Source organism: Rhinolophus hipposideros (genome assembly GCF_964194185.1).
Source record: "Rhinolophus hipposideros genome assembly, chromosome: 19".
Classification (NCBI taxonomy): Eukaryota; Metazoa; Chordata; class Mammalia; order Chiroptera; family Rhinolophidae; genus Rhinolophus; species Rhinolophus hipposideros.
The window spans coordinates 2,228,343-2,255,175 of NC_138065.1; the positions used below are offsets into that span (position 1 = coordinate 2,228,343).

At 53.9% G+C, this 26,833-nt stretch overlaps 1 protein-coding gene across 4 annotated transcripts in view; it reads left to right on the plus strand.

The window, feature by feature from the left end:
• KCNN3 (potassium calcium-activated channel subfamily N member 3) overlaps window positions 1-26,833 on the plus strand; it is a 149,747-nt gene that overhangs the window by 24,840 nt on the left and 98,074 nt on the right. For all 4 annotated transcript variants that reach the window (XM_081026253.1, XM_081026251.1, XM_081026252.1 and 1 more), the window contains exon 2: window positions 25,008-25,103. In XM_081026253.1, coding sequence (XP_080882379.1) covers window positions 25,008-25,103 — 96 coding nt within the window. The remainder of the gene's footprint in view (window positions 1-25,007; window positions 25,104-26,833) is intronic.

Genomic DNA, 26,833 nt, shown 5'->3' on the forward strand with positions numbered 1-26,833 from the left:
GGCCCAAAGTTGGAGAGTGCCAGCTGTCCTCGGCAGGGACAAAGGAGCTAGGTTTTCCTGGAAGTGTTGGGAAGAAAAGACTGGAAAGGGACGTGCTGCCTCTCACGGGGCGGGGAGGGGGGGCTTGCACAGCAGGCTGAGGGGTTTGTGCTTCTGTCTGAAGGCACAGGGAACGATGGAGGTATCTGAGCAGGACACCGTGTGTCCACTGCAGAGGGTGGGTTATAATAGGCGGGGGGATTAGAGGGGGCTCGGAGCCTCCATCCTAGAGGCGGGCTGGAAGGTGATTGCCGGAGCTCTGGAGGACAGGTGCAGGCGTGAAACAGCTGGGAGAAGGGAAGGAAGCTGTGGGGGCAGGCAGTGTCTGCACCCTGGGTTACCAGGTTGTGTGTGAAGGTCGAAGCGGGGGCTGTGGCCCGGTTCCCCTCCCTGCTCTGCCGAGAAACCAGCCCTTGCTTGGAAGACGGGAAGCCACGAGCTCTCACGCAGTCTGCCAGTCCCAGAGAGCAGGGTGGCACAGTGCCCGCACCAGCCGCCTTGCTGGGGGGCTTTCCTTCTGGAACCCACAGGGCTCAGGCCTGGCCTCCTGCCAGGCCCGAGGGAGCTGGAATACACCCTCCTCCTGCTCGTTTTCAAAGCTATGGGAGGGCAAGCCGTGGTGTATTGGAAGCAGCTCTGCTTGGGCTCATGTCGTAACTCTGGTGCTGACAGGCTGTGCGGTCTCTGCGTGTGTAAAACGGGGGTCATGATGCTTCGCCCTTGGGGTGCTTGTGAGAGAGGATTAAGTAGGAACACAGGTGTAACGTTCTTAGCTCAGCAAACTGCCACTCTGTTTAATTGACAAGACGTGGTGACAGACGGGCCGTGGCGGGGTGGCAGAGGCAGAACTGTAGTCCTTCAGAGGTGATGGAGGCTGAGGGGGTGAGTCCCGTCTTGGATTTGAGGGGCTGGGTGGGAGGGGTCCCAGGAAGATATCCGTGGGCATCGGCCATCTGGGGGCCTTCGGTAGCACCCTGACTAGTTAGTTACCTGGGAATGAGCTTTTCAAAGCACCAGCCTCTTGCGGGCGACCCCAGTGGCCAGCCCAGCCTTGGTCTAGCGACCCCCTCCCAGGCCTGGTCGACCCCTGCCCAGGGCTCTGGCCCCAGAGGGAAAAGAGCCCCGGATGTGGGTTCAGTGACCTGACACTCACACTGGCTCTGCCCCTTGCCGTCGGGTGGGTGGGCTCCCGGAGGGGCGTCCTTATCCCTAAAGGGGAGACAGATGGTTGTTAGGAGGAGCCCACGGGGTGAGGGATATGGAAGTCCCCACATAGTGCCTGGCACCTGGGGCTCTCTGCAAATGGTGGGGGAGTGAATATAGGGGGGCCCGGGCAGGGAGCGGAAAGGGGGTGGGAGACAGATCCCAGGGAGAGGCCCAGGGCATGGCTGGGCCGTGAAGGGGCCAGGTGGTCCTGGGCTCGGCTCCTGGCTCTGCCACTGGCAAGCAGGGTGACTTTGAGCTTCAGTGTCTTCCTCGTTACCTGCGTGTGGGCGGTGGTGGGGCCACGTGAATGCCCTCCACACAGTGTGGTGATGGGTCTAGAGGGATAAGCAGCATCAGGGACATGTGAGTACTGAATGTATGTGCATTCCTCCTTCAGTGAGTAAGGTAAGGCAGGCAGGCAGTGCCAAGCTGCCCCCCAGGGCAGTCCCAAATGCCTTGTTTCCCCCTCTGTGGCTGCAGAGAAGTGGTGGGTACTCCTGAGGCCGCACTTTGCTCTGCCCCGTCTGCAGCCATGTATCCCTGTGTTCTTCTCTCCTGAGATGTGACCCAGCCCTATAGGAACTGGCTGCAGCCGCCTACGGGCAGTGCTGTACCACCGGGCGGGCAGGGCAGACAGTGAGGGGGCCATTGTCTGGAGAGAATGTAAAACAAGTAAAACCGACTAGACGTCGGCCTGCTTTTTACTGTCACTGTGCATGGCCCCTTCTAAATAAGATCAGCAATAAAACCCTCTCCCTGCCCTCGGTGCGGTCTAATGGGCCTCCAGAAAGGAGCCTGGGGACTGTGACACCCGGAGGGAAGCTCGCTGGGCCTGGCACAGGAAGCAGAGATGACCTGGAGAGCAAGCCATTTATGACTGCAGGGGCAGCAGGAGTCTGGGCCCAGTGAGGGTGGAGTCGGGGGAGCAGATGCAGGCAGCCCAGGTAACGGCTGTGAGCTCAGGCTTGTGGGGGGAGCATTGTCCAGGCCCTTTGGACGCTGGCAGGAACAGGCTGTATTCCAGCTCCCTCGGGCCTGGCAGGAAGCCGGAGCCAAGCCCCGTGGGTTCCAGAAGGAAAGCTCCCAGCCGGGGCGCTGGTGCCGGCTGGTGTGGGCACCGTGCCACCCTGCTCTCAGATTGGCAGGCCCTCAAGGAGGGGCTGGCCCCTCAACTGGGGCAAAGGAGGCAGGGTTGCCTTGGGGCTCAGGGAGCTGGGAAGGGCTTGGGGAAGGTAGGAGACCCGGTAGGGCTCACGCTTCTCCACCTTGCGTAACAGGTGTGCATGAGGCTCAAAAACGAGCATTTTTAGGGTTTTATTACTGTGATTTAAACAGGCCTCCTTGCAGGGTTGTGGGAGGGGGCCGTGCGGAAAGGTTGTGGGGGCCTCTCTCTCGACTGGAGAGGCTCAGTGGATGGATGTAGAGGGAAGAGAGTGTGTCCCTGGGGCTGGCTGGGCCCCTGGGCCCCAGGGCAGTGAGGGATGGGGCTCTGGCGGTCCCTTCTTGTATTTGAGGGGCTGCACCCCTTGGAGGGCTCCTTGTCAGGGAGCAGCAAGGCCCGGGTCTGTTTGGAGTCGGACACCTGGGGTCTCTGCTGTATGTGCTGTATGAAGTTGTGGTTTAGTGAAGATGGGCCTGAGTGGTCCCATGTGGTGTGACCCCTGCAGTGAGGAGAACAGAGACCTTTGGGGCTTGGGGGAGGGGGACTCTTTTTGATCTGCTCCCAGGAGCAGGTGTGTCTGTTTCCATTTGGGACTAGCGAGGGGGCTGATGTGTGGCTGTCTGGGATCCCTGGAGCTGAGCAGCCAGGCTAAGCTTAGTCCAAAGGCACTTCCCAGAAACTCATGGCACTGTCACAGTGTTGGCAGGATGTTGGGGAGTTGGCAGGTTTAGTGCAAAAACAGCAAACAGGTTTTATCTGGGTGTCAATTGGTATGGGCTGCCGGAAGGGCTGTGTTGAGAAGGACTCTGAGGTACAATCACACTTGGTGTGTGTGGGGACAGAGCCAGGAGAGCAGAGCAGTTTGCAGGCTCTCGGCCTTACGTGGAAAGGTGCTGGCTCAGGTAGTAAATGGCCATCAACTGTGACTGGATGGCCGTCAGCTGTAACCAGTGAGACATTGGCCACTAATATAACTCCTGTGGCTACGCTAGCAGAAATGGGGGGCTAGCAAGAAAATGGTGGCTGAGCTAGTAAGTGGCCGAGAGTGGATTGCGGATAGTGCGGCTCCTGCTTCCTGTGTCTCCAACCCAGCCGCCAGCGAGAATATAGTGGTATGACTCCCCTATCCATGGCTCCGTGGGTGTTCCTTTTTGGCCTCACCATATCCTGTGTTCTTATGTGGGGAGCGGGACTAGAGACCCCAGAAGAGACCCCGCACGACACCTGCATGACAGTGTGATTGATTTGTGATGTCTGTCTCGGGCAAGGAATGATGGAGGAAGTCTGGTGTTTGCCATCCCTGGTATAGTGGAATGAATATGGGGAGCCTATAGTTTGACTTTAGGTGAGTAACTTTTACCTCTCTGAGCCCCAGTTTCCTAATCTCTAAAATGGGCGTAAAAATGTTGCTCTTCCAGCCTGATAGGCTTACGTTGGGGACTGAGTTAGACAGTGGAGTGAAAGCACTTTGTGTGATATAAAAAAGTGATAAAACAGGTTTTGTTGTTATTGAATGACCTAAGATTAGTGTCTGCTGTTTTCTACTTTCTCTGCCTCACTGAAGACCAGTCCGCTAGACAGTCTGATTGCGTGAGAGGTGGCTGATGTGACGTGTGACCATATAGTGCCCTCACCCTTTGTACCTTCTTGGCCAAAGTGTCCAGTTGGAAGTCACTTTGTTTCTCTCACTGACCCTCTCCCCATCTTAAGATTTGGAGACTGTTTCTGTGTTTAACGAGAAAAGGACAGAAAAATCTTTCCCCTTGACTTTTACTCTCCATTAAAGATAGCAGAATTGCTTTGTAAAGTCTAAAAGCCTGACAGCAGCATCTACTAATAACGCATGAATTATGCAAATCTGTGGAGTCACCTGATTTGCATAATGGAGGGGCTGGAGGAGGGTTAGGGAGGGGAAAGAGTGGGGGATGAGAATGTCCAGATCTGTGTAATGGGGGACACCCATTCTCTCCTTCTTCTCCACCCCCTCCTGGTCCTGAGTCTTCCCCTGCCGCCTGGGTTCTTGGCGTCCCTCCCTCTCTCAGGGGTCTTCACCGAGGCAGAAGCACCCTGCCCTATACTCACCTCTCCTGTGGAACTGGCCTCGTGAAATCTCACCCTCTGTGTACAGGCAGCTTTCCTTGAGAAGTCCCCTGGGTCATGGTTTCTCCAAACGTCTGTCTCGCCGAGGTGGTGGATTTCGTTAAGTGCCTGGAACTGTAACTATTGCCTTTTTCTCTGGCTTTTGGGAAGTGAGGGTGAGAAGGCGGGATGAGAGAACTCGCCTGACCTGCTGGGGTCTCTGGGTAGTTCTCATCTTGACTTTGAAAGGTTTCAGCCTCTGGTTGTAAAGTGGACTTCACCACTGCCTTCCTGGGCCCTTGCTTATTTTAGGACTAAATGTAATGAGGGCACTTGAGGCCTGACCCTGGTACGTGCTGCCTGGAAGCCTTGCAGGTGGAGCTCAGGCTGAAAGGGTGTGGAAGCCAGATTGGAGGCCGGCTGGCGCTGGCTTCTCCAGAAACCTCTGCTGCTTCTCTGGAGGCAGCTTCTTGTTCTGGGGAAGGGGTCATTCTGTGTGGTGAATGCAGGGCCAGCCTGGCTGGGGGTGGCAGGGGTACCTAGTTTCTGGAAAGGCTGTGCCCACTGTCAAGGCTGCACACAGGCTGGGGTTCAGCTCGGCTTGACACACTTCCTAGCGCTGAGCTTCCTAGCACTGCACTCTGGGCCACGGCTCGCCCTAGGTGCTGGGAGCATGGAGATGAAAAGCCCTCATAGCTCCCCTTTCCTGAGGTCCTGCCTTAAGTGTCAGGCCCTGTGCTCAGCCCTTGCTTACATGTGTTATCTCACTTAGTGTTCACGACAGCTCTAGGAAGCCACTGCTCTGATTTCCCCATTTTATAGATGAAAGTTGAGACTTGGTCACATGGCCCGTTAGTGGCAAAGCAGGCCTAAGTCAGATCCTCTGGCCCCAAAGCCATTCTCCTGACCACCGTGCTTTGCTGCCTCTGTTGCCTCCAACCCAGACCCTTCCCTTGAGAGTCTTAGAGTCACGCACATGGAAGCAGAGGGCAGGTACACTCCAGTGTGATGTGTGAAGCAGCACAGAGCATTTAGTTAGGTCAGGGAGGGCGCACAGAGGGGTGGCCCCTGACTAACCCACAGGGGAAGCAGATTCTGTCTGGCACTCAGGGAAGAGACCAGTGCAGGCTACAGGTCAGCGGGCTGGGGTTGGGGGTAGGGCTTTCAGGTAAGCAGGGTCATTCCAGATGCTCTCAGCCCCCTCCTGTGGGGACAGGCAGGCAGGGCAGGTGTGGGGGGCTGGCCCAGGGGCCACTGTCCTCGGCCCATGTGTTCAGCCGGTGCACGGGCCTCCCGGTCTGGCCTGGCAGCCCTGAGAGCTGGGTGTCTGTGGGTGCCTGAACTGTGTGTGGACCGTGCATGGGAGGAGGCCACAGCTATTCCCACTTACACCTGCTCAGACCCAAGAACGGAGTCCCATCAGGGCTGCCCTGGGAATTCTTTGCACTGTGGCGGGCAGGGCTGGAAGGACCCTATGTCACTCAGAGGAGGGATCTGAAGTTCAGAGAGGGGAAGTGACTTGCCCCCAGTCACACAGCCAGTGAAGAAGCAGGTCCAGACCCGGGTTTCAGGCCTGAGCACCACCGGTTCTCCCTCATCTGCTCGCTCCCCCCTCAGCACCAGCCGTGAGCACCACTTACCTACGCAGGTAGACACACACACCTGGCCAGCCTCTCTGGATCCTCTCGGGCCAGGGTTTCCTTCCAGAGAGAATTGAAATGGAATTGTCAGGAGGGAGGGAGAAGCTCCTGCATTACCCAAGCAGGCCCTTCGCACACACTCAGCCTCTTTGCCCAGCACTCCCCTGGGTCCTTGCTCCTGCTCACAGGCAAATATGGCTTTGGGATGCTCTGATCGGGGCATGGGGTGGGACAGGGCAGACCCAACTTCCTACAGGAAATTTGGAGTGAGCGGGGCTCTATGTTGGAGCCACAGAAGTGTGAACTGAAATTCTGACTGTTGCTGATAAGCTGTGTGGCTTTAGGCAAGTGACTTAACCTGAGTGACAATGTACTCATTAATACAATGGCACCTACCTCAGTGGTTCCCAAATTTTGCTACCTTTTGGAACCACCTGGGAGCTTTAAAAACTGCTGATGCCTGGTTTCTAGCTTCCAGCTTCTGACCTCCTGATTTCGCTTGTCTGGAGTGCAACTTGGGTACCGGGAGTTTTAAAAACTCTCCAGGTTTTGTTAATGGCCCTCAAAATTGGGAACAGCTGTCATCGGGTTTGTGGGGGATTAAAGGAGATAATGTGGACATCTGGGGAGGACTCACGAAATGGAGGTGATTATTTTTTTATTCATTTCCCTGCCCCTCACTCCATTTATTGTGGGGTCTGGAAGGAGTGGGAGTGTTTTCATTCTCCTCCGTGCTACCATGAGTGGCTGTCAGTGGCCTGTCTTTACCAGAAAAGCCCCTCTCTGACCCCTCTCGCTGTGTCTGCAACCCTAGGGCAGGCCTCAGCCTTCCTGGCAGGCTGGGTTCTGGACCAGGGAGCTGGAAGGAGCTGGTGGCCTTCCCCATGATCAGGCCTCCCATGTGGCTTTGGGGATGGAAGGGTTAGTCTCCACGAAGGCCTCAGGAAGGCCAAAGCCCAAGATGCTGGCATGCGGTACACCTAGTCTGGATTTGGCGGCCTGGTTTTGGGGAGCTCAGGGGAGGGTGTTGGTGGGGACAAAGTAGGGGAGGGACATCTTTGGCGCCATTTGAGGCAAACCTGAGGTGGAGGCTGTGAGGGAAACGCATTTCCCCAGATTCCTCAGCTGTCCTGCCAGGAAGCCATGCATCAGTAGGCTGACAGGAAGGAAATGGCTGTGCCGTTTGGAGAGAAATGGAGAATTCTGACTGGGACTGAGGAAGAGGTGTTTGCTTGCACGAGCCTTCCAGTGCACAGATAAGGACTCTTTCTGCTCTCAGGCAGGTGCTCCCTGTTTGTTTTCTTTGGAAAGACAAAGATTGAATTTAGCTCCTGAGGAGCAATGAGAGGGAAGTGACAAGTGGTCCTGCCAGATTGCTGGAGGCGGGAAGCCTGCTTTTAATCAGGGTCTTTCTTACCCAGCTCCCTGCCTCAGGGAACTGGAAGGGGACAGAGCATTTGGTGACCTCACTTGCCACTTTCTCCTCTGTCCACAAACCACACCTTCTCGAATGTCTTGGCTTTCTGTTTCTTCTACCACCCAGGAAAACACAGTGAGTCTTTTAATAAACACGAGGCCTTTTGGGTCTTGCACCAAACGGTCGCCAAATCCTCCCCAGAGTGCACTCAGAATAGATGCTCTTAATGAAATATATTACCTTTAAGCCAGCGTAAACCTGTGAAATTTGTACATTTCTTTTAGAGCATCTCTACAAATTTTGCAATATTGAAATCGCCACCCAGTGACCTTTCAGGAAATACTAGATAAATTACAAGAGACACATAGACAAACCAAACGGAGAAGTACAATTTCCAGCGCCTTTCCTGCCAGGTTCTCAGGCTGTCTCCGAAATTCCTGTCTCCCCGCCATCCTCCTGTCTCCCACCCTGCCCTGCTCCTGCCGGAGCTGGTGGCCCCGGTGTCCTCTGAAAGCTGTTTGCGGCTTGGAGAGGCAGCTCTGGTATGTGGCTCGCGGCACCTCGTCCTGTCTGTGTTTGTCTTTGTACTTCATCGTTCAAGACACTCCCACTGGTGGCCTGAGCCCCCGGAAATGCTCTTGGGGGTGGCTGGGGGCTGCTTTAGAAAGGCTCCGATGGCTGCCTTGAGCATGTGGCAGGGAGTCCTCGGCCACACTGGGATTCGAGCTCAAGGACCCTCCCTCCCTGTGCCAGGCCAGCCCTTGGTCACCCCCCTCCCCCACCAGGTCACACCCCTGCTAGAGTCTCCCCGTGTTGGGCGTCTTCCTTCCCTACCAGCCGGTGGTGCTGCGGCGGTGTCAGCCAGGTATAATAGTCTGTTCGTACTCTGTGTAGGGAAGACAGACTTCGGAAGGCAAGTGGTCCGTAAAACCACATCACTTAGAGTCCCCAAGGCGTCTTCTGGGAACCCGCTGCTCCCCTCGCAGTGCAGGTCCCCGAGACTCGGGGCCGTGATGGGGCAGTGTGGCACCAATGTGCCCTGCTTCCTGAGGGCTGCTGACTGCAGTTTACTCGAAGGCAGTGGCCACCTGTGGACCGGCTCATTTCATGGGTAAGTGAGCTCAGTTACCAGCCTGGCTGCTTGGCCTGATAACCGGTCAGTGACCTGCGTTCCCATCTACCCGAGGCGCCCCTCAGGTCTTCTGGGTCTCAGCTGCTGCTCCTGAAAAGACACCACCTCATAGGACTCTTGGTGGTGGCCTGAGACCCCACCATCCTCCCACGTGGGAAACGCGGGAGATGAGAAAGAAAACGGGTGTTTGAGAGTGTTGGGTGCTGCTGGCCCTTCCGTACGATAAGTAGCGTCTCGAAGAACACAAATGGCACTATGCACGCAGCCCAGGGGTTCACGCACTCCTAATTTGATAGTGAATTCCATAAACATCAATGGGGTTTTCCTCCCATAGCTGGCACTATGCTAGGTGCTGGGGGTGGGGGAGAAGCCGAAAGATGAGAAAGAGCTGTTTCCCACCCTCAAAGAGCTCCCAGCCTGGTAAACAGGCACTTAAGCTCTTAGATCGTCCCCCAGAGACGCCTGACGTCCCTGGTGGAGGAAGCACAGAGGAGGTGGCGGGGGGTGGAGTGTGGGGGGGGGGGGCGTGGGAGTAGCGAGAACACAGTTGGGTCTTGAAGGTTGATGAGGAATGTGATAGGCCAAGAGACGAAGGTCACTCCTTCCCGGTGACCATGTGCAGAAGCCCTGAGGCCTGAGTGTGCAGTGTATTTTGGAGGCGTGTGGTAACTCAGTGTGGCTGTGCTCTGAGGTGTGAACGGGGCTGGCGAGGGGGCAGGGGCCAGACCATGCAGGTGCTTTGCTGAGGGGGGTCCACCTTCATCCCAGAGGCCACGGGGAGCCATAAAAAGGATTCAGGCAGAGGGCCGGCGCCGTCTGTGCTTTGTGTTAAGCCCTGTGCGATTTACGAGGGACCGCAGGAGGAACGCTGGAGGAGCGGGGCTCGGGAGCTAGGTTCCAGCTCTAGATTCCAGGTCTGAACCTAGCCGCTGGGTGACCTTGGCCACGCCTAGGCCTCAGTGTCCTGGCCTGTGAGATGAGAGGACAGTAAGGCCTGTCCCAGCTCTGACATTCTCCACACCCACCACCGCTTCTCTTTCTTGGCCCACATGCCCTTTGTTCTGAACTTGTCCATTGACCTCTGGCCACCTGATCCATGTCTCCTGCTGTCCCAACACGCTCAGCAGCTGGTGGCAGCTGGAGGGATAGGGGTAAGTCCTCCAGCAAGAACGTGCACCCCTGACCCCCAAATCTCGTGGACTGCCTGGCCTTTCACAGCCCTGTGGGAGCACCCTTCCCCTGGCCCCTGCCCACCTGGCTCCCTGCAGCTCACAGCTCTGGCCCAGCTGGGTTTCTTCAGTGAGACAATCTACACCCCCGGGCCGTTCCCACCACCCCCTCCATCCACCTGGTCCCAAGTGACAAGAGGCAGCTGATTTGGAGTCGCTGCCCAGAAGCCAGGGACATCCGTATGGACAGAGGCCAGTGGCTTTGGCCGTTTCCTTAGCTAAAAGCTTAGCGTGTCATCATCCGCAGTGGCGCCTGGGGCGCTGGTGTTCGCTTTTTCTGTCCAGGGACCCCCAGAGCCACTTCTGCGGGGGGTGGGGGGGCCTTGAGGGCGTCTGTGGGTGGAAGTAGGTTTGCGCCCATCTTGAAGGTGTCTGTGGATGGAAATAGGTTTGTGCCCATAGACGTGATTTGCTCGGCTACCTTTCCTGTGGTTGGTGATGGGGGTCCTAGAGCTGCTCCAGGGTGAGGAGCCCTGAGGACAGGCAGCTGTTATAGTTAAAGGCTCAAACAATGGGTTCTAAATGAATAAGTAACTGTTTAATTAGTGGAATGAGGAAATGAAAGGTGACTCAGAACCCTTGCCCTTGCCCCATTCTAAGTGCTATTTACTGCCTGAGTGATCAGACCTGTAGTGGAGTAATTTTGCTTGATTCTCCTCTTCTTGGGAATTTGATATGGCCTTCTTTCCTCTCTCCCTCCCTCCCTCCCTCCCTCCCTTTTCTTTCTATCTTTCTATCTTTCTTTCTATCTTTCTTCTTTCTCTCTCTCTTTCTTTTTCTTTCTTTCATCCACTCATTCATCAAGTGTTTATTGAGTACCTATTACTATGTGCCAGACCCCGTGTGAGGTAATGGGGACAGAGAGAAACAGGATGAGACCCAGAGTCTGGGGTGACCACCCAGGGAGCCCAGGGACTCTGGGATCTGGGGGCACCCGTACAGTGCATTTCATTCAGACCTAGAACCTTTAGCTGACGATCTTAACCCCTGTTCCCAGAAAATGGGGAAATAGAAATAGTGCAAGAGGGAAGAAATATGGGCGAGGCGTGTGAGATGAGGGTGGAGGAAAGAAGCAGTGATGGAAGAAAGGCAGCAGCACACTTTCCCATGAGTGGCACTCCAGAGAGCCCCCAGCTCTGCTCTGCGGCTCAGAGCCAGTCAGAAAGACCCTGTGGGGGGAGAGGACCACGTTCCCCCTCAGCTCTGTCCTGGCAAGCTGGGTCACAGGTGGGTCACTCCCTCCCCGTGCCTCAATTTCCCCATCTGTAAATGAGGCTTTGGACTGGGGGACCTCAGAGATCTACTTTCAACGAACATTCTGTGACAGCTGACATCCAGGGCACAGCTGATATGGGGCAGGAGCCCAAATAAAGGCCCTTTAAGCAGAAGACTCGGTTCCCATGGCGTCTCCCACCTTAATACCGCGTCACCCAGGTGGGGCCTGTGGGAGTCCCACCATCTCCTTGTTAGCAAGAGATGCCTTCTGTGGCTCTCCCAGCTGAAGGCAGGAGAAGGAAGGTTCTGGGTCTCCACGTTTGTACATTTTCCTGGTGTGGACACACTGTCCTTGGGGTTTGTTTCCTTCCTTTTCCTTTCTGTCAGTAAGGCCACTTGAAATGCTAAAGGTACAGGACTGCCAGCATGCAAACCTGCATCACGGATGCACTGGACCGCACTGGCCCGCCTGCCGCCAGTCGCCTCGGAGACTGTCACACGTGCCTGGCCTCGGGGCTGTTAGACGACTGGAGCCTGAGGGTTACATCCCAAAGGGCTCCCATGCAGGTTGCACTCATCCATCTATAAAGAAGACAATGTTTTGACTGCCTGGTATGAGAAGAGCTGGGGGTTGCTGGCTAGCTGTGTGACCTTGGGTAATTGCTTAACGCCTCTGATCCTCCGTTTTCCCATTTGCCAGCTGGGAGTGGCTCCCCCTGTCTCCCAGCGATCAAATAGGAAACTGCCCAAGAAAATGCTTTGCAAGCAGGAAAGTCCAAAACTGACATCCAGGACACAGTGATTCCGTAGCAAATATATTCTGATGTTCAGCCCTCTCTGTGGTTACAGCCTCCTCTGTGCTGAGAAATTCAAGCCACAAAGGGTTAAGGCAGGCTAAGCACATGACTGAAATTGTCTGTAATTGATGGATAAAACTTAAAGGAGTGAAGTATAATTGCAGTTAATCCAGGCACTGTTATTGCCCTGCTAAAAACAGCGTCTACTCAACTGCTTTGATCTGGCAAAATGATGCCTGCCCATGAACCTGGGTCTGTTGCCCCGAGCCCCCCGCTCTACAAGGTAGGTGTGAAAGCTGGGAGACATGGCGCCGAAGTCAGGGAGGGGACCCCAATTCTTCAGACCCATGGCAGCCAATGCTACCTACATAGGGTGATCATATGATTCGTTGTCTAAACTGGGACCCTTTCATGAATAATTACTATTCAAATTCATAATGATGCCAGACAACAGGCATCCCTGGGCTCCCCCAGGCAAACCAGGATATACGGTCACCTTACGCAGAGACTGTTTTAACCTCGGTGGGAACACTTGAGTGGTAGCGTGTTTCCATAGTCATTATCTGGTCTTCCAATAATTCTGGAAGGAAGGAAGGAAGGAAGGATTTTTACTTTCATCTAATGGACGTTACAGATCGTGATAGAGCCAGACCCGTCCAGCCACGGTCTTTGGCCTGGCTTTCCTGGTGGCTGACCCCATGCAGGCAGAGGACAGCTGGCCAGGATCGGGGAGCTCTGTGTCTGGGGCCACAAATGGAGCTCAGAGGGAGAGAGCCAGTAGCTCCAGCTTCAGTAGAGAGGCAGCAGAAGGACCCTGTCCAGAGAGCCACAGGGCTCGGGTCTCTGCAGGGACTTTGCACGCGTCTCCTCCAGTCCTGGGCTTGGAAGCAGAATGCCCCCACACGGACGAGCTATGTGATCTCGGCACATTGTGTAATCACTCCGTGCCTCAGTTTCCGCATTTGTCCAGCGGGGTCAGTAATCCCTTGTTGCAAGGATTAAGTGAGACCTACATGAAAATGGGTAGGCTGAGGGTTTACCATGCCCCAGGTCCTCAGGAAACCCTTGCAGAGTTTGAGTCTGGAGAGAATTCCTAAGAGCAGCATCCTTTTGGGGACTGTGGGGGCCCTTTTGCCTTGAAACAGCTCGAACTTGAACCAGTTAGGATGGAGGAGCTCCTGCCTTGAGACTGGGGCTGCCTCAGGTTTTTGGAGGAAAGAAGTGGATGAAATAAATAGCTGGAGAAATTAAGAGGTTCCCGACACCCCTAGGCTATGAGAGGCAGGGCCGCACCCGAGGCACCTTCAGGCCCAGTGACCCCTGTGAAGCTCTCTGCACAGGCAGGCGACCCACGTCGGCTTGCCCTTGGCCTTCTGGGCTCTGGGATGAGCCGGCCTGGACATGAGCAGGAGACATGGCTCGCATGGGGCCCCTTTGCTGGAACCGATGTCACCTCAAAGCAAAGAATGGGCAGGTTGGCAACAGTTTGGTGCCAGTGAGCGAGTGAGGGAGAGAGAGACTTACAACAGGCCCCGTGCGGCCTATTAATAGCCGTGTTTGGGTTCCAGGACTCTGTCAACATTGTCCATCACATCCAAACAATTGAACGGCCCGTGCCAAGTGGCTAGGAGTTAACTCAGGCTGTGCCGAGGATCTGGAAAAAAACACAACATTGGTATTTCCACTTCTCATGCAGCACCGAAATGCCATTTGTTCCGTGCCAACTGGTTATTTTTTCCAGACCATTTCCCTTTATTTACGTGTGAGCTTTTATATTTTTAAGCAAAAAGAAAATGGACAACCTGGAGTAGGTAGTTATTATTTCTGATTTGCCCTTGAACGAGCCATATAAGAAATGTTCGTTCCCCAAGGCTGAATTGAATACTTGAAAGGGTGGGGGCACCAAGACACAGGGCCCTTTCAGGAGCGTTCGGGCTGATGGACAGGCAGATTGGGGACATGGGGAAAACACTGGCCCAGCCCTCGGGCCACGTAGGGCAATGTTAGGCCCTTCTGTTACTGGTGTGCGGCCTTGGTTAGACAGAGCCCCTCTCTGGCCCTCGGTTTCCTTGCCTGTAGAGTGGGATGTTGGACTCGGTGGCCCAGAAGCCCCTGCCAGCGAAGCCTGTGGTCGGATGGAACACGCGTGGTCTCATGTTTATTGCCCAGAGCATGGGTGTGGAAGTGGAAGGAAGGGGATGCTGTCCCCAGACACTGCTCCAGGAAGCCTGGAAAGGGGGTGGAGAACAGACAGGCCTGTTCCTTTCCTGGGAGGCGCCAGCACGGCCTTCTGTGGGGCCGTGTCTGTGGGTGTCTGTGGGGCCACCCAGGCAGTTCTTTTTCTTACCGTATGGGACCGAGAATTTTCACTTGGCCAGGCTCGGGAGGAGATGGAGACGGGTTTGCCTCCAGGCAGGAGGCTGGGAATAAGTGGGAAGTGAGGTGCACTCTGGAATTCTCTGGTGAGGTTGGAAGGTGCCGGTGAGGCCACAGTGCTGCTCCTGCCACAGCAGCGGCCACTGGTGCAGACGGAGGGAGGGGCTAGAGGGAGAAAAGACGGGGAGGCGAGTGGAGGGGTGAGGAGGCTGAGAGGTGAAGGAGGAGGGAAGTCTCTAGGCCTCACTTTGTCTTTAAAACCGACACATGCTTCCCTGTGGCTATCAGATGACACAAAACCAGCACTCTTTTTTTTTTTTTTTTTTTTTTTTTATTAATTAATTTATTTATTAGTTTCAGGTGTACAAAACAAGGTAATACTTAGACGTTCATCATTTATATCCCTCATACTGTGAACCCCCCTCCCCCCATCCACTATCCCTCCGACCTCACACTGAACCATCACATTATATATATAAAATTATAGTTGGCATTCATTAATGTTTAGCTTCTGATGTACAATGCCATGATCAGGTATCCACAGTATCCCTGAGGTGGTCTCCCAAATAGGACGCATGTCCATCGGATACCCAACAAAATCTTTACAACATTATAGAATACCTTCCCCAAATTAATTTTCAATTTATGCATGTGAGGGAGTCATCATCGATCAAAACCAGCACTCTTATGTCAAGTTACGTCCACCCGAAGGTGAGTTTACCCAGTTCACTGCAGACGGTTGACCACGGCTCCTGCAGAGAAGTGGGCTGTCTCTGCTGTGCATTATGGGACAGGATGGACAGAGAAAGGCCCAGGACTGGCCTGGTTCAGTTCTAGGTGGAAACCCAGTGAGCACACATGGCTTTCTGCAGAGCAAAGTGATCTCCTACCGTTTTATGGGCCTGGGGACCAGATAGGTTTGGATAAGAGAAAATAAAATGACTTCAAAGCAATCCATCCAGAAAGCACAGTTACTTGTTTCCAACATTCTAGAACATGTAAGAGAATGTGTGCAAGCTGGAGGAAATGTGAGCACCAGGGTCTTGGCGAGGGGAGCAGCGGGTATTTGCAAGGAGAACCCCTGGTGGCATGCCAAACGGAACTGCCTCCCTGCAGGGGTGAGTGGGTGTCTGTCACTCGGGACCCCCGGCTGCCGGGATGGATCCCGGTGTGAGGACAGGAGACCTTCATCTGTGCTCTCCCGAGATGCAGGAGTGGGCCGGGACCTTCGGCGTGAGATGCATCGTGACGGGTGTGCATTCATCAAAGCCGAAGGCCGGAGGGCGTTTCGACACCACAAGAGTAATGTAGTCGCAGACTGGCCAAGAACACTCATTCCACAAGCAGGGACGGATGACAGGTGATCAGGAGCAGAGTGTTTATGGGACAAGGAGCCAGAGTGGCTAGGTGAGGAGCATGGAGGTGACTTCCAGGGTAGGGAACCAGGCTTTTGGAGGACGGATAAGTTCATGGTTGCTATATTTTCACAGACAGGGAAGAGGGAGTGGATGGAGCTGCCGACCCCTGAGCATAGCCTCGGGAGCCCCAATATCCCTGCTCAAAGCTTTGCTTCCACACAGGCTGCTCTATGTTAGAGGTTGAGCCGGCCTCACTGGGCCTCAGTGTCCTCATGTAGAATGGGGGGGGGCCTGCCTCCCCTCCGGCCTGGCATTCTGTATGGTTATGGGTGTTTGTCTCGGGGACGTTGGCATAGGCACGGCAGCGGAAAGCTTCACAGAGGCATTTGTTTGTTTAGCTTTCTGGGGGTCACGCACCTGAGAAAGCTGCAGCCAGATCTTTGAAAACGTCAGAGCCGTCCACAGTAGAGATGGGCTGCCTTGAGAGGAAGTGAGTTCCCTGTTCCTGGAGGTAATCAAGCAGAGACGGGATGACCCCATGCCAGGAATGTTACAGAGGAGCGTCACGGGCCATTTAACTAGTTGGTTCTTAAGTGTCCTTTTAACTCCAAGATTGTGGGGTTCCGCTGCTTTTGTGTATGACTGACTGCCTGTTCAACGGCATCTCCTCAAGGCTCCGAGCGCAGCCCCAGCCTTCTGGGCTTCTTTCTTGGGCCCCTAGAGCAGCAAGTCTCATCCCTGGCCTGCATGTAAGAATCACTGAAGTATTTTTTAGAATGTCGGTGCCCAGGCCTCACCTGTGCAGATTCTGATTTAATTGTTCTGGGCTGGGGCCAAGGTCCCTGAGCTCTAGAATGCCCTGGGCCGTTGGTGCCTGGCAGGCTTCCATCCCACCTTCATACTGCCGGAGCGGGTGGAGAGATACACCTGCTTCTGGTTTCGTTCTGCCCAGGGATAGAGCTCAAAAGCTTGAGGCTGTGTTTACCTTTATACCTTCATTCACCCAACAAACACTGAGTGCTTACTTTGGGTCCAGAAGCGTCTTTCAGGAGGGCCAGCGTTTGGCTGCCTTAAGCGCGGAAAGCACCAAACCGCCGTAAGAGCTACGCTGTCATGTTTACCTCTGTGTCCTCCACTTAGCACAGTGCCTGGCACGTGGCAAGCATGTAATAAAAATTTTGATTGAACCACATGGGATCTTTGCCAGTGTTGTAAGTGGGGTAGGAAAATAAATTATCAGCAAGCATGCAGCAGAGAATTCATGATATGCCAGTTCCCCTCTGCTCAGATCTTGTAAAGGAAACCAGCTCCTTAATTGGAATTATGTTGGTGGCCTTAGGGGGGACCTGTCTGACTTGATATTTTGGTAGCTCGGGCTCCCAGATGACCTTTTCTTCCTTGAGGCATCACACAGCGGGAGAGCCAAGGTCTAGGGACGATCATTTCCTCTTAATTGGCGTCCTGGTCATCCCACTGGCTTCACTGAACACTAGCAGGCCACCCTCTGCTCGGACCGAATGTCCTTGTTATTAACCGCGTGTTGTCCCCTAGACATCAGGTTCCATCTCCTCTGGGAGTGACAGAGTGGAGGGCCACAACAAGTGCCCCAGGCTAACTTGACTTGATGAGTTTTATTTTCAGACCACTGGCTTCCTTACCCCACAAGCGTTTCCCGCCTCCTCCCCACATCAGGCCTGGTCGGGGCGGTACTTGCAGGGATGACCTAAGGCTGCTCACAGTCTGTCATGCCGGTGACCGAGGTTTAATGGTGACACGACTGGGGCCTTGTCAGGGAGCAGGCTGGGCCTGGAAGGGTGCTGTCCCCGTGACGGACACCCCAGGTGTCACGAGATCCACCGGGTGGAGAAAGCGCAGACCTTTGGGTCCGACTTGCCTAGGTTTGAATCTGGCCTCCATGTCTTCCTCGCTCGGGGTTGGTGGGTAGGCGCTGAAGCTTCCGGGGCTTCTGTTGGGGTTGCTCTGAGGCCCTAAGACAATGACAGCAACATACATGAACCGTTCGGTGTTCTTTTCGTCATGTCCCCTTTGTTTCCATGCACTTGGAACTTCAGGGTGGAGGTGCCTACCGGCTTGACACGTGTCTCAGTTTTGCTCCCTTCATTCAATATTCAGCTAATATTTGTTGACCTACTATGTGCCAGACAATGTCCTAGGCATGGGCATGGAGAGGTGGACCATGAAATGGAAAACTACCCATCCTGGCGGGTGTGAGACAGCGAATAACATTAGTGAATAAATGGGCTTACATGGTGATAAGTGCTCTGGTCACCTCAGCGGAGACCAGTGGCTGACGGGGTGGCACTAGGCAGAGTCTGCTCAGGAAGGTGCGGGGCCCAGGCCAGCCTAGTGGGGTTCTTGGTGTCGAGGTTACCCTGTGTAGCATCTAGGCAGGAACAGAGCGTAGAGGGTGGGTCCAGCTGACCCGGGGATGGAGAATGGGGCTGCGAGAAGCCATGTTCCCATGGGTACCGGTCAGACCCTCCCCTTTTTGGTCCTGGTCAGCTGACTCAGAAGGTCCCTGCCCGCATCTGGGACAGAGTGGAGAGTGTGTCTGGTTTCACCTTGGCGCTCCTGGCACTGGGGATATGCCTCACGCCTTCCCCAGCCCTGGGTGGGGGCGGGGGTGGGGTGGGGGGAGGTATGAGCCGGAGCAGAAACTCCCTGTAAGGTGACTCAGGTGCAGAAAAGGCAGCAGGGATGTTCAGCGCTGTCTCCAGCCCCTGGGACCTGGTAAAGACGTGCCCAGGATGTAGGGTCAAGTTCAGGTTCAGCTGCCTCTCTAGGGTCACCTCCTCTGGTCGTGCCCTGGTCATTTAGGACACATTGGCATGTCTTCTCCCTTTCCAACTGTCCCAGTCTGCAGCTCCTCCACGCCCTGTTCACCTGCCCCTTCATCTGCCTGGTGAGATTCAGGCTCAGTAGGCCAGGGGTGGGGTGGGGAAATCCCTGGCATTTTGCAAGTACCCAGCACAGGACCTGGGCACCGTAAATGCTCACTAAATATTCATAGTGTGAATGGCTGAGTGACTGGACGTTTGGCCCCCTGCAGACTGCCAAAGGTGTCTTCTTTCTGAAATGCTGGGGAGTACCTTTGTAAATTGTTGCACCCCTAAAATGCTGATATTGGAAATGCTTCTGATTGAGCTCACCTGCGCTGATCTCTGTGCAGCAAGAATAAGGGTGTTTGGATACAAGAGATTGTGAATTTTTCTTTGTGTAAAAAAAAGACTTTTTTATAGGCATTATTTCATTTCATCCTCCAACACCGGAGAGTAAGATGAGAGGAGGTCCTGTTAGACCTGGTTTGCAGAGAAGGCAATAGAGGCCCAGAAAGGTTAAGTGACAGGTCCAGTGTCACACAGCTAGTGAGCAGCAAAGATGTGACTTGAATTCTGGTGTTTTGATTTTAAATCCCATGTTACTGAGAAAGAGACAATGGTAATCTTTGTTGGCCACTGTGTTGTGTTTGAGGAAAAGATGGCATGACTAAGTTTCGTTGCTGACCATTTCACACTCACAATTTCATCAGGTACAGAAATGCTTGGGAAAAGAAGAAGGAAGGAAGGAAGTAGGGAAGGAAGGAAGGAAGGAAGGAAGGAGGGAAAAAAGGAAGGAAGGAAGGGTTTGGAGTGTCCCTGTGATCTGTGTGTATCATGGCCAAGGTGTGCCATCGGCCATTAGACTTAGCTGAAGTTCAGAGACTTTTGGTCCAAGAGTTGCATGTTACTGCTGGGACTGAGGCTTAGAAGAGTGAAGTGACTTATCCAAAGCCAGGCATTTTCCACGGAGGAGGTGGAGATCCCCTGGGCCCTCTGAGGCTAAGCCCAGGGCCCAGCTCCTGAGTCATCTTGGTTATAAAGTGACTTGGGTTCTTGGAACTTTCCCTGTCTCAGGCCTGTTGGAGATCTAGGTGCCCTCTGAGGTCCCCAGGGCCCACCGTCCCATTCCCTTGTGACAATCCTCTTTCTCCTGCTTTCAAGTTGGATAGTCCAAGGATACAGGGGCGTCTGAGTGATTCCCCTCTGGACTATGGGTGACCAAAATAGCGTTCTGGTGGCTGACTTCCAGGAGCAGCCAGGCTGGGCAGTCACTCTGAGGATGCCGGGAAGAGCCATGACTATATTGAAATCAGGCAGCTCAACGGGAAGATAGAGCTGAGCTAAGAGATGAGCATGAGGGCGAAGGATGCAGAGAGGAAGAGTGATTGTGAGAGAAGGGCAGCATGAGCGCGGAGAGGGGAGGAAAGCAGGGGCATGGTGCTCCTGTGAAAGCCCCAGGCTGGGGAGAGAAGCCGTGTCTCCTCCGAGAACAGTAACCGGGATTGTGGTCTTCCCTGCCTGTGGATGTGACTGGTTGTAATTTGCATAGCATTAATTAGCAAGAGAATCTAATTAGGACAACCATGACAGAGTCACAGTATTAAGCTGACGCTGAATGTCAATCAATTTTGGCGACTCTGCTTGAAATTGAAAGAAAAGCTGACCTTATTAAACAGAAAAGATTTTGTAAATCAATTATTTCCCAAACTGAATACCCAAAATGTAGATCTTAATTCAGTAAATACAGACTTTAGATGGTAACCCCCTCTGGGGGTTCCAGGCAGTGACAAAAATCATGAATGGACCACATACCGTGTTTCCCCGAAAATAAGACCTAGCCGGACCATCAGCTCTAATGTGTCTTTTGGAACAAAAATTAATATAAGACCGATCTTATTTTAGTATAAGACCCGGCCTTAATATAATATAAGACCCCGTCTAATATAATATAAGACTGGGTCTTACATTAATTTTTGCTCCAAAAGACGCATTAGAGCTGGTGGTCGGGCTAGGTCTTATTTTCGGAGAGACGCGGTATGTGTACACACACACACTTTGGGGGTATCAGCTTGGTGGGTGAAGGCACCTGCATGTCCTTGTCTTGGTTAAGCTGATGCTCGTATTTCACTTCTGTTTAGTGCCCCTCCAGGGCTCTGCCTGCAAGTATAGTTTTCTGTTCTTTTCAGATCTTCCAAACAATAAAACACGTTTAGAACTTCAAAGTCTCTGGGAAGATCTACCGTACTCATTACAATTCTGGCCCGTGTTGGGAAGCCTCAAGGCAGGCCAGGAGAGCAATTTACAGGCTGGCTCAGAAGCCGGGGAACATTCTTCATAACAGTGTGCACAGCCTCGGGGGAGGAAGGACAGAGGCAGTGCAGAAACCGGAAGCTGGCGGGGTACGGTGGGGCAGGTGGAGCAGGCAGGGGGTGTTGGCGCAAGGGCAGCACAGAACCTGGAGGCAGACAGATAGGGAGTAAATCCTGGCTTTTTCAGTCCTGACTTTGTCATTTGTCAGCACATCCTTGGACAAGCTAGGTAACTTCTGGGAGCCTCAGTTTCCTCTATAAAAATGGGTCGGTGATGCCACCTTGCATGGTAAGCCCTACAGGAGTGCTTTATTAAAGATATTTTCATCAATGAGAAATCACAGATCTGTGAAGGGCTGGCTCATGGCCTGGAGCAGAACAGGGGCCACCTGACGGGGGCATCTTGCAGGAATGCCGTCCATGCTCCAACCCTGCGGCCCCCGCCCCCGGGTGGCTATAGTCAGCCTCCACTGGGGAGACAGGAACCCACAGGGACGCCAAGTTCATTTGAAGAAACATGGTATATAGAAACACCTGGTATATACTATATAAAATCTGGGCTAGTTGTGTGACCTTGGAAAAGTCCCTGATCTCTCTGACCCTCGGTTTCTTTATCAGTAAAATGGAGACATTATAACCTCGTCTGTCAGGCGAGGATGTGAGGTGAATTGCGTAGGAGGCCTAGTCTGGGGCCTGGTACACAGTTAGTACTCAATAATGTTAGGTAAAATGAAAGTACTATTACCAAGTAGTTTCAGGAAGCCCTTATTAAGCATCTATTGTACTCAGAGCACAAGAGTAATACAGTATCAATGTAGCATTGCTGGACTCAGTCTCCCTGGCAGAAGCAGACAACCTCGGGCTGTGAGTGGAGTACCCTGCCACTTTATAACATGGTACTATATTTTATAGTCTGTTTTTTACACCGAAAAACTTTAAAAAAAAAAAAAAGGAAATATACATGTATCGTTTTGGGGTCTGGGTTTTGCACTTGATATTATATCATGAAGCTCCCCTCATTCAGTGCTCCATCACTGGCTGTTCTTAAATTTCCTGAACCTCCCTAGTACTTGTGGGCATGAGGGAATACATGACTTAAAAATCACTCTCATCTGATGGGGTATCCTTCCTAAGCACGTTTGTGTATTAGGAGTATTACTCGGTTGTTGAAAAGTTGAGAGTTGCAGAGAAGGGTTGACCAGTTGGCCAAAGGACTCCCACCCAGCTCTCTGAGTCCTTCTCAGCCTTCGGATGGGAGTGAGTGGGGGCAGAGCAGGTATGGCAGGTTCCCAAGACGTGACGTATGGCAGCTAATTAGCCACCCTCGAGTCGCTGTCATCACCCAAGAACCATATCGATTTCAAGCTTCATTGGAGCTCAGGCAGCAAAGAAAAGATGATAATGCAACATTTTACTATTTTTCTATTTGTTGACACGTTTTCCGGCTTTTGAAAACGATTAATGGTTTATTGACATGTGCGAGAGGATGCGAGGAAACGTGTAAAGTAGTGAGCTGACCCAGTGCCCAGCTCCTCTCCCGAGGGGGCTGGAGCTGGCCAAGGAGTGAGCACCAGCCAAAGCCATGGGTGGGAGTTTCCCGCTTATGTAAAATGATGGAAATAGACCTGGATAATGATCTCAGCTAATTTCTGCCAAAAGGAATAAATTAGAGGTTGAAATGTGCAGCCCATCCCAAACCCTTCCCCGGGGAGACCTGATGCTTCCCAGATGCCTTGAGACCCCTTTGAAAAGAAACTTCTGGTCATTTCTGGCTCGAAAACATTGTGAGCTGTCCCCAGTTGGTTCTTGTAGGGTTTGTCTTATCCTAAAACAGTCTGCGTGGCCCTGAACTCACTGCCTGCTCTCTTCAGCCCCAACTAGGTTGATGGTTTGGGTCATGTTTTAGGCATCAAGTAGTGTTTTCAAGGACCAGAACCTTCTTAAGGGCTGGAACTGTGGTCTGTTTTCCTTTGTGCCCAGAACTGGAGCAGCCAGTACCGGTCCCCGTGTGGACACCCCCATACGTGTGTGCTGAGTTAATGATCGCAGGCTGCCCTTCCTTAAACTGTAGACCACGGCAGAGGCTAAAGGAAAGTGGCTCAGGTTCAGGCCATCATCTGGGCAGCGCATAATGGAGACCTTTGCCCACAGCTGGACGACCCCACACAGGGTTCTAGAAAGTCAGAGTTGGTATCTAAACCGCAGAGGAAGCTTTTGTTGGGCAGGGGCCCTCTGTAGATATTCTGCAGCCTCTAATACCCTGAATTCTAGTAGGTGCTCAAGGAGTGAGAGATGGCTGGAATGTGTCCTGAGTGCATGAATGAATGAATGAGCTGCTTCCTTACTTCTCTCCTGGCCCCGCAGTGCTAGCTCATGCCTGGCACAAAGTGGGCCCCAGAAACTATGTCAGATAAATGAACGGCAGGTTGACAGATGCCTGGGAGAGCTGCTTTCATTCCATCTCAGTCTACAGGGGCTGGATGGGAGCATCTCGGCATCTGGAAGTCCCAGGTTCAAGTCCGAGCCTTGAACTTCCTCTAGTGGTTGCCATATTGGACAACACTGCAGATCTCAGCCACATGTTACGCCGCCTCTGAGAGATTTCTTGACATTGATGTCTCCCTCCCTTGTCCCCCCACCCACTCTGAGTTTCATCAGGCGATTCATCATACCCTACCTTTGGAGTACCTTCCGTTATTGTCTCAAGCTGTCATTTGGGTCTGTTTAAATGGACACTTCTCACGTTTCTACTCTGTTTCCCATTGGAGAGTGAGCCTGAGGGCTTATGGGCTGTGCTCTAGGCTGGGAGTCGGAGGCCTTGGCTTTGAACCCTGGCACAGGCCGCTCACCCCTCTGAGCCTCTGCCCGTGGTATCTACAAAGCTGGGACAAAGGCCAGGGGCTGTCATGGGGATGGATGAGAAGCAATATGGGAAAGCACCTTGTAAACCGTAAGGTGCTTTCTAGAAACCCAGCCCCGAGCATAGGGGCCGTTTCTCATGAGGCATCCACCTCTCAGGATGGCCAGGCCCCCTGCCGCTCACCTGCTACCTCTGCTCAGGGCTGGGGTGCTGTCTTCCTTTGGGATTGAGAGCCAGCTCTATTTCCTGGCTTGCAAATGCCCACAAGGGCACCAAGTCCCAAACCCAGACGCCCTGAATTTGTAGAGGCAGCGAAGTAAATGACAGTACTAGCTAACCCTTACATGGCCAGGTGCTGGCCTGGGTACTTCACACACACACCCCTTTATTTCCCACTGCAGCCCTGTGAGGCAGGTACTTGTGTTATCCCCGTATGACACAGGAGGCAGCTGAGCGCCGAGAGGTGGCGTGAGCAGCCTGAGGTCACGTAGCTAGTAAGTGGCTGTGTCAGAGTTTGGACCAGGTGAGCTGGCCCCGGAGCCTGGGCTCCTAGCCACGTGGGTTCTCCAAGCTTCCTGGGGGCTGGACGACTGCAGTGAAGGCCAAGTAGCCCGTCCTCAGCAGGAGGGACCCCTGGGGGCTCCTTCCCAGGGCCTCCCTTTGTCAGCCTCCTTCCCTCCCTAGTAGCTCCTCTGCCACCCTTGCCCCCCTCCCTGCCCTTGGCCTAAAACAGGCAACGAGAGCAGCTGCCAGGACATTCTAATTCATTCCTGAAAGAATTCTGCTTGGTCAGAGATGGAAGGGACCTTGGGAATCCTATGGTTCAGGTTTGTTAAGAGAAAAGAGAGGCCCAGGTTGGCACAGGATTGATGCCCAAACCACGTAATAGCGGTACACACAAGAATTATGTTCATAGGACTTATGGGCACGGAGGCAAAAATTCTAAACAACACATCAGCAAACTGAATCTAGTCGCGCAGAACAAACATAATACATCATGCCCCGACAGAGTTCATCCCAGGAATGCGAAAATGATTTCACCCTAGAAACAGAAGCTGGGGTGGAGGGCTGCAGTGGAGACCAAGGAGCACACCCCTCGTCCCCCGTGCTCAGCAGGAGGGATCCCCGGGGCCTTCTCCTGCCCGGGACCCCCTGTGCTCCAGTGCAGACGCCTTTTCTCTCCAGGAGCTCCTCTGGCCCACAGCCCAGCCCAAAGCGCTTTCCTTTGTACCCTAGCTGCTCCCAGGAGGGGCTGGTGACATTTCCTCCTTTGCCCCCATGCCTCCCCCTTTTCATGGCCTCAGAGGAAAACGAGATGCCTAACTGTCTCTCTCTGTTTCTCCTGCAGGAGTCCATGTTTTCGCTGGCCCTGAAATGCCTTATCAGCCTGTCCACCATTATTCTCCTGGGTCTGATCATCGCCTATCACACACGTGAAGTCCAGGTAGGTGCCCTGGCCCTCGCCCCTCACGTGGGAGCCATTCCTTTCACCCCCAACACCCACCCCCAAGCCGCTGTTTGGGTGATTTCGTAAGACGGTGTCCAAGATCATGGCTGTTCTCTCGGTTTGGGCCGTCACGCAAAAGGGAACTGTGGGGCTGCCCTGTGGCGTTAGAACAACTGCGACGTCACCTTCATCAGGGATTCATGTAAACGTGGCTCCACGGTTTGGATGGCAGTCTGTGTTCCACCTCTTCCTGTGAGAGCCCCTCTGAGTCGCTTTGACTTTTCTGTCTCTTGCTGGATTCTTTCATGAACTGGAGTCATGGAACCATCCCCTCTCCTGCAGGGAGGCAGACCTGCTTTGTGTCACACACACGAATCTACTGGTGGCCCCTGCCGGGCTGGGCAGAGTCATCTTCTAGATAGAGTAGAAGGTGGCTGTGGTCAGAAGCCTCTGTTTCCTGATGCTCAGGAGTGACTTGGCACCCAGAGAAATATTGGCTGGGCCCCCCGGGTGCATTTCCAGTTGGCCGACGTCGGGAAGATGGTTTGACCTGGGTTGGGAAGGGCAGGCAGGAGGGAGCAGGTCTGCGGTGTCTTCTTGTGACATTGAGTCTCCCCATCACCCTCCCTTCAGGCTGGCCTGCTCCACTGGGGACCTGGGTATCCAGGTGTTTTTCCTCACACACAGAATCTGGATACAATCCCGGTACTTTGGCTGGGGGAACACAGAGACGGCCATGTCTGGCCCGTGGCGAGAGATTGACAAAGGCCAGAACTCGGAGTCAGAACGGCTGGGGCTGGGCCTCAGCCGTGACCTCTTCTCACGGTGTGTCGTTGGTTAGCCCGTGACCTTTCTGGGCTGGAACGTGGGAGCTTTTGTTCCACCTCTGACGGGTTATTGTGATGATGGAGAGTACGAGAGAGCACTCGGTAAGCTGTCCTCAGCGTTGTCGGGGTGCAGACAGATGTGGGGGTGAGTGCCCCCTCCTAGAGACAGGGTCTGCTTTCTGGCTGAGTGTCGGGGCCACGGCTGGCCTGGACACGGAGGCCTTGGCTCCAGGCCACCTTTGCAGGGCTGCACCGTCTGTCGCTGACCAGGGGACACTGATCCATGAGGCTGGGGCTCTGTAGTCTCTGGTGGTCCCAGGTGCACAGAGGTGTGCTCTGAGGGCTGAGTCCCAGCTGCTACCAAGCCACTTGTTGGAATTGGTACTGGACAAATCATGTGGCCTTTGAGCTACACCATTGTGCAGTTAGCTCCAGAAAGGAACCAGGCGCGCAGGCCGGAGGGAACGCAGCAGGAGTCGGTCTGGGCCCCCGGCCAGGTTCCACACACCCAAAACCAGCCACGGGGCTAGGGAGTCCGTCAGCCTCCTTCAGCCCCCATGTCCTCAACTGGAGGGACTCTTTGTTATATGTCACCTGACCTGTGCAGAAGGTGTGACCCAGGCCAAAGAAAAAGGCAGAATCACAGAGCTCAGCTACAATGCAGGCTTGTCTGGGGGAACACGAGCGGGTCCCAGCCATACCCCCACTACGGTACCTCTAAGCCTGGCTGTTCCCTCATTCCACTCCAGGCATTGGGATTGGAAGAGCCAGGCGCGCCTCCCTCTGATTCTCCTGGGGTCCTTGTTCCCAGCTCAGGGCCTGCAGCCTTGGTTGTCAGACCTGTTCCTGCCCCACTGTGGTCATGACCTTAGTTCTGGGCTGGTGGTGTGGCCATGTGGC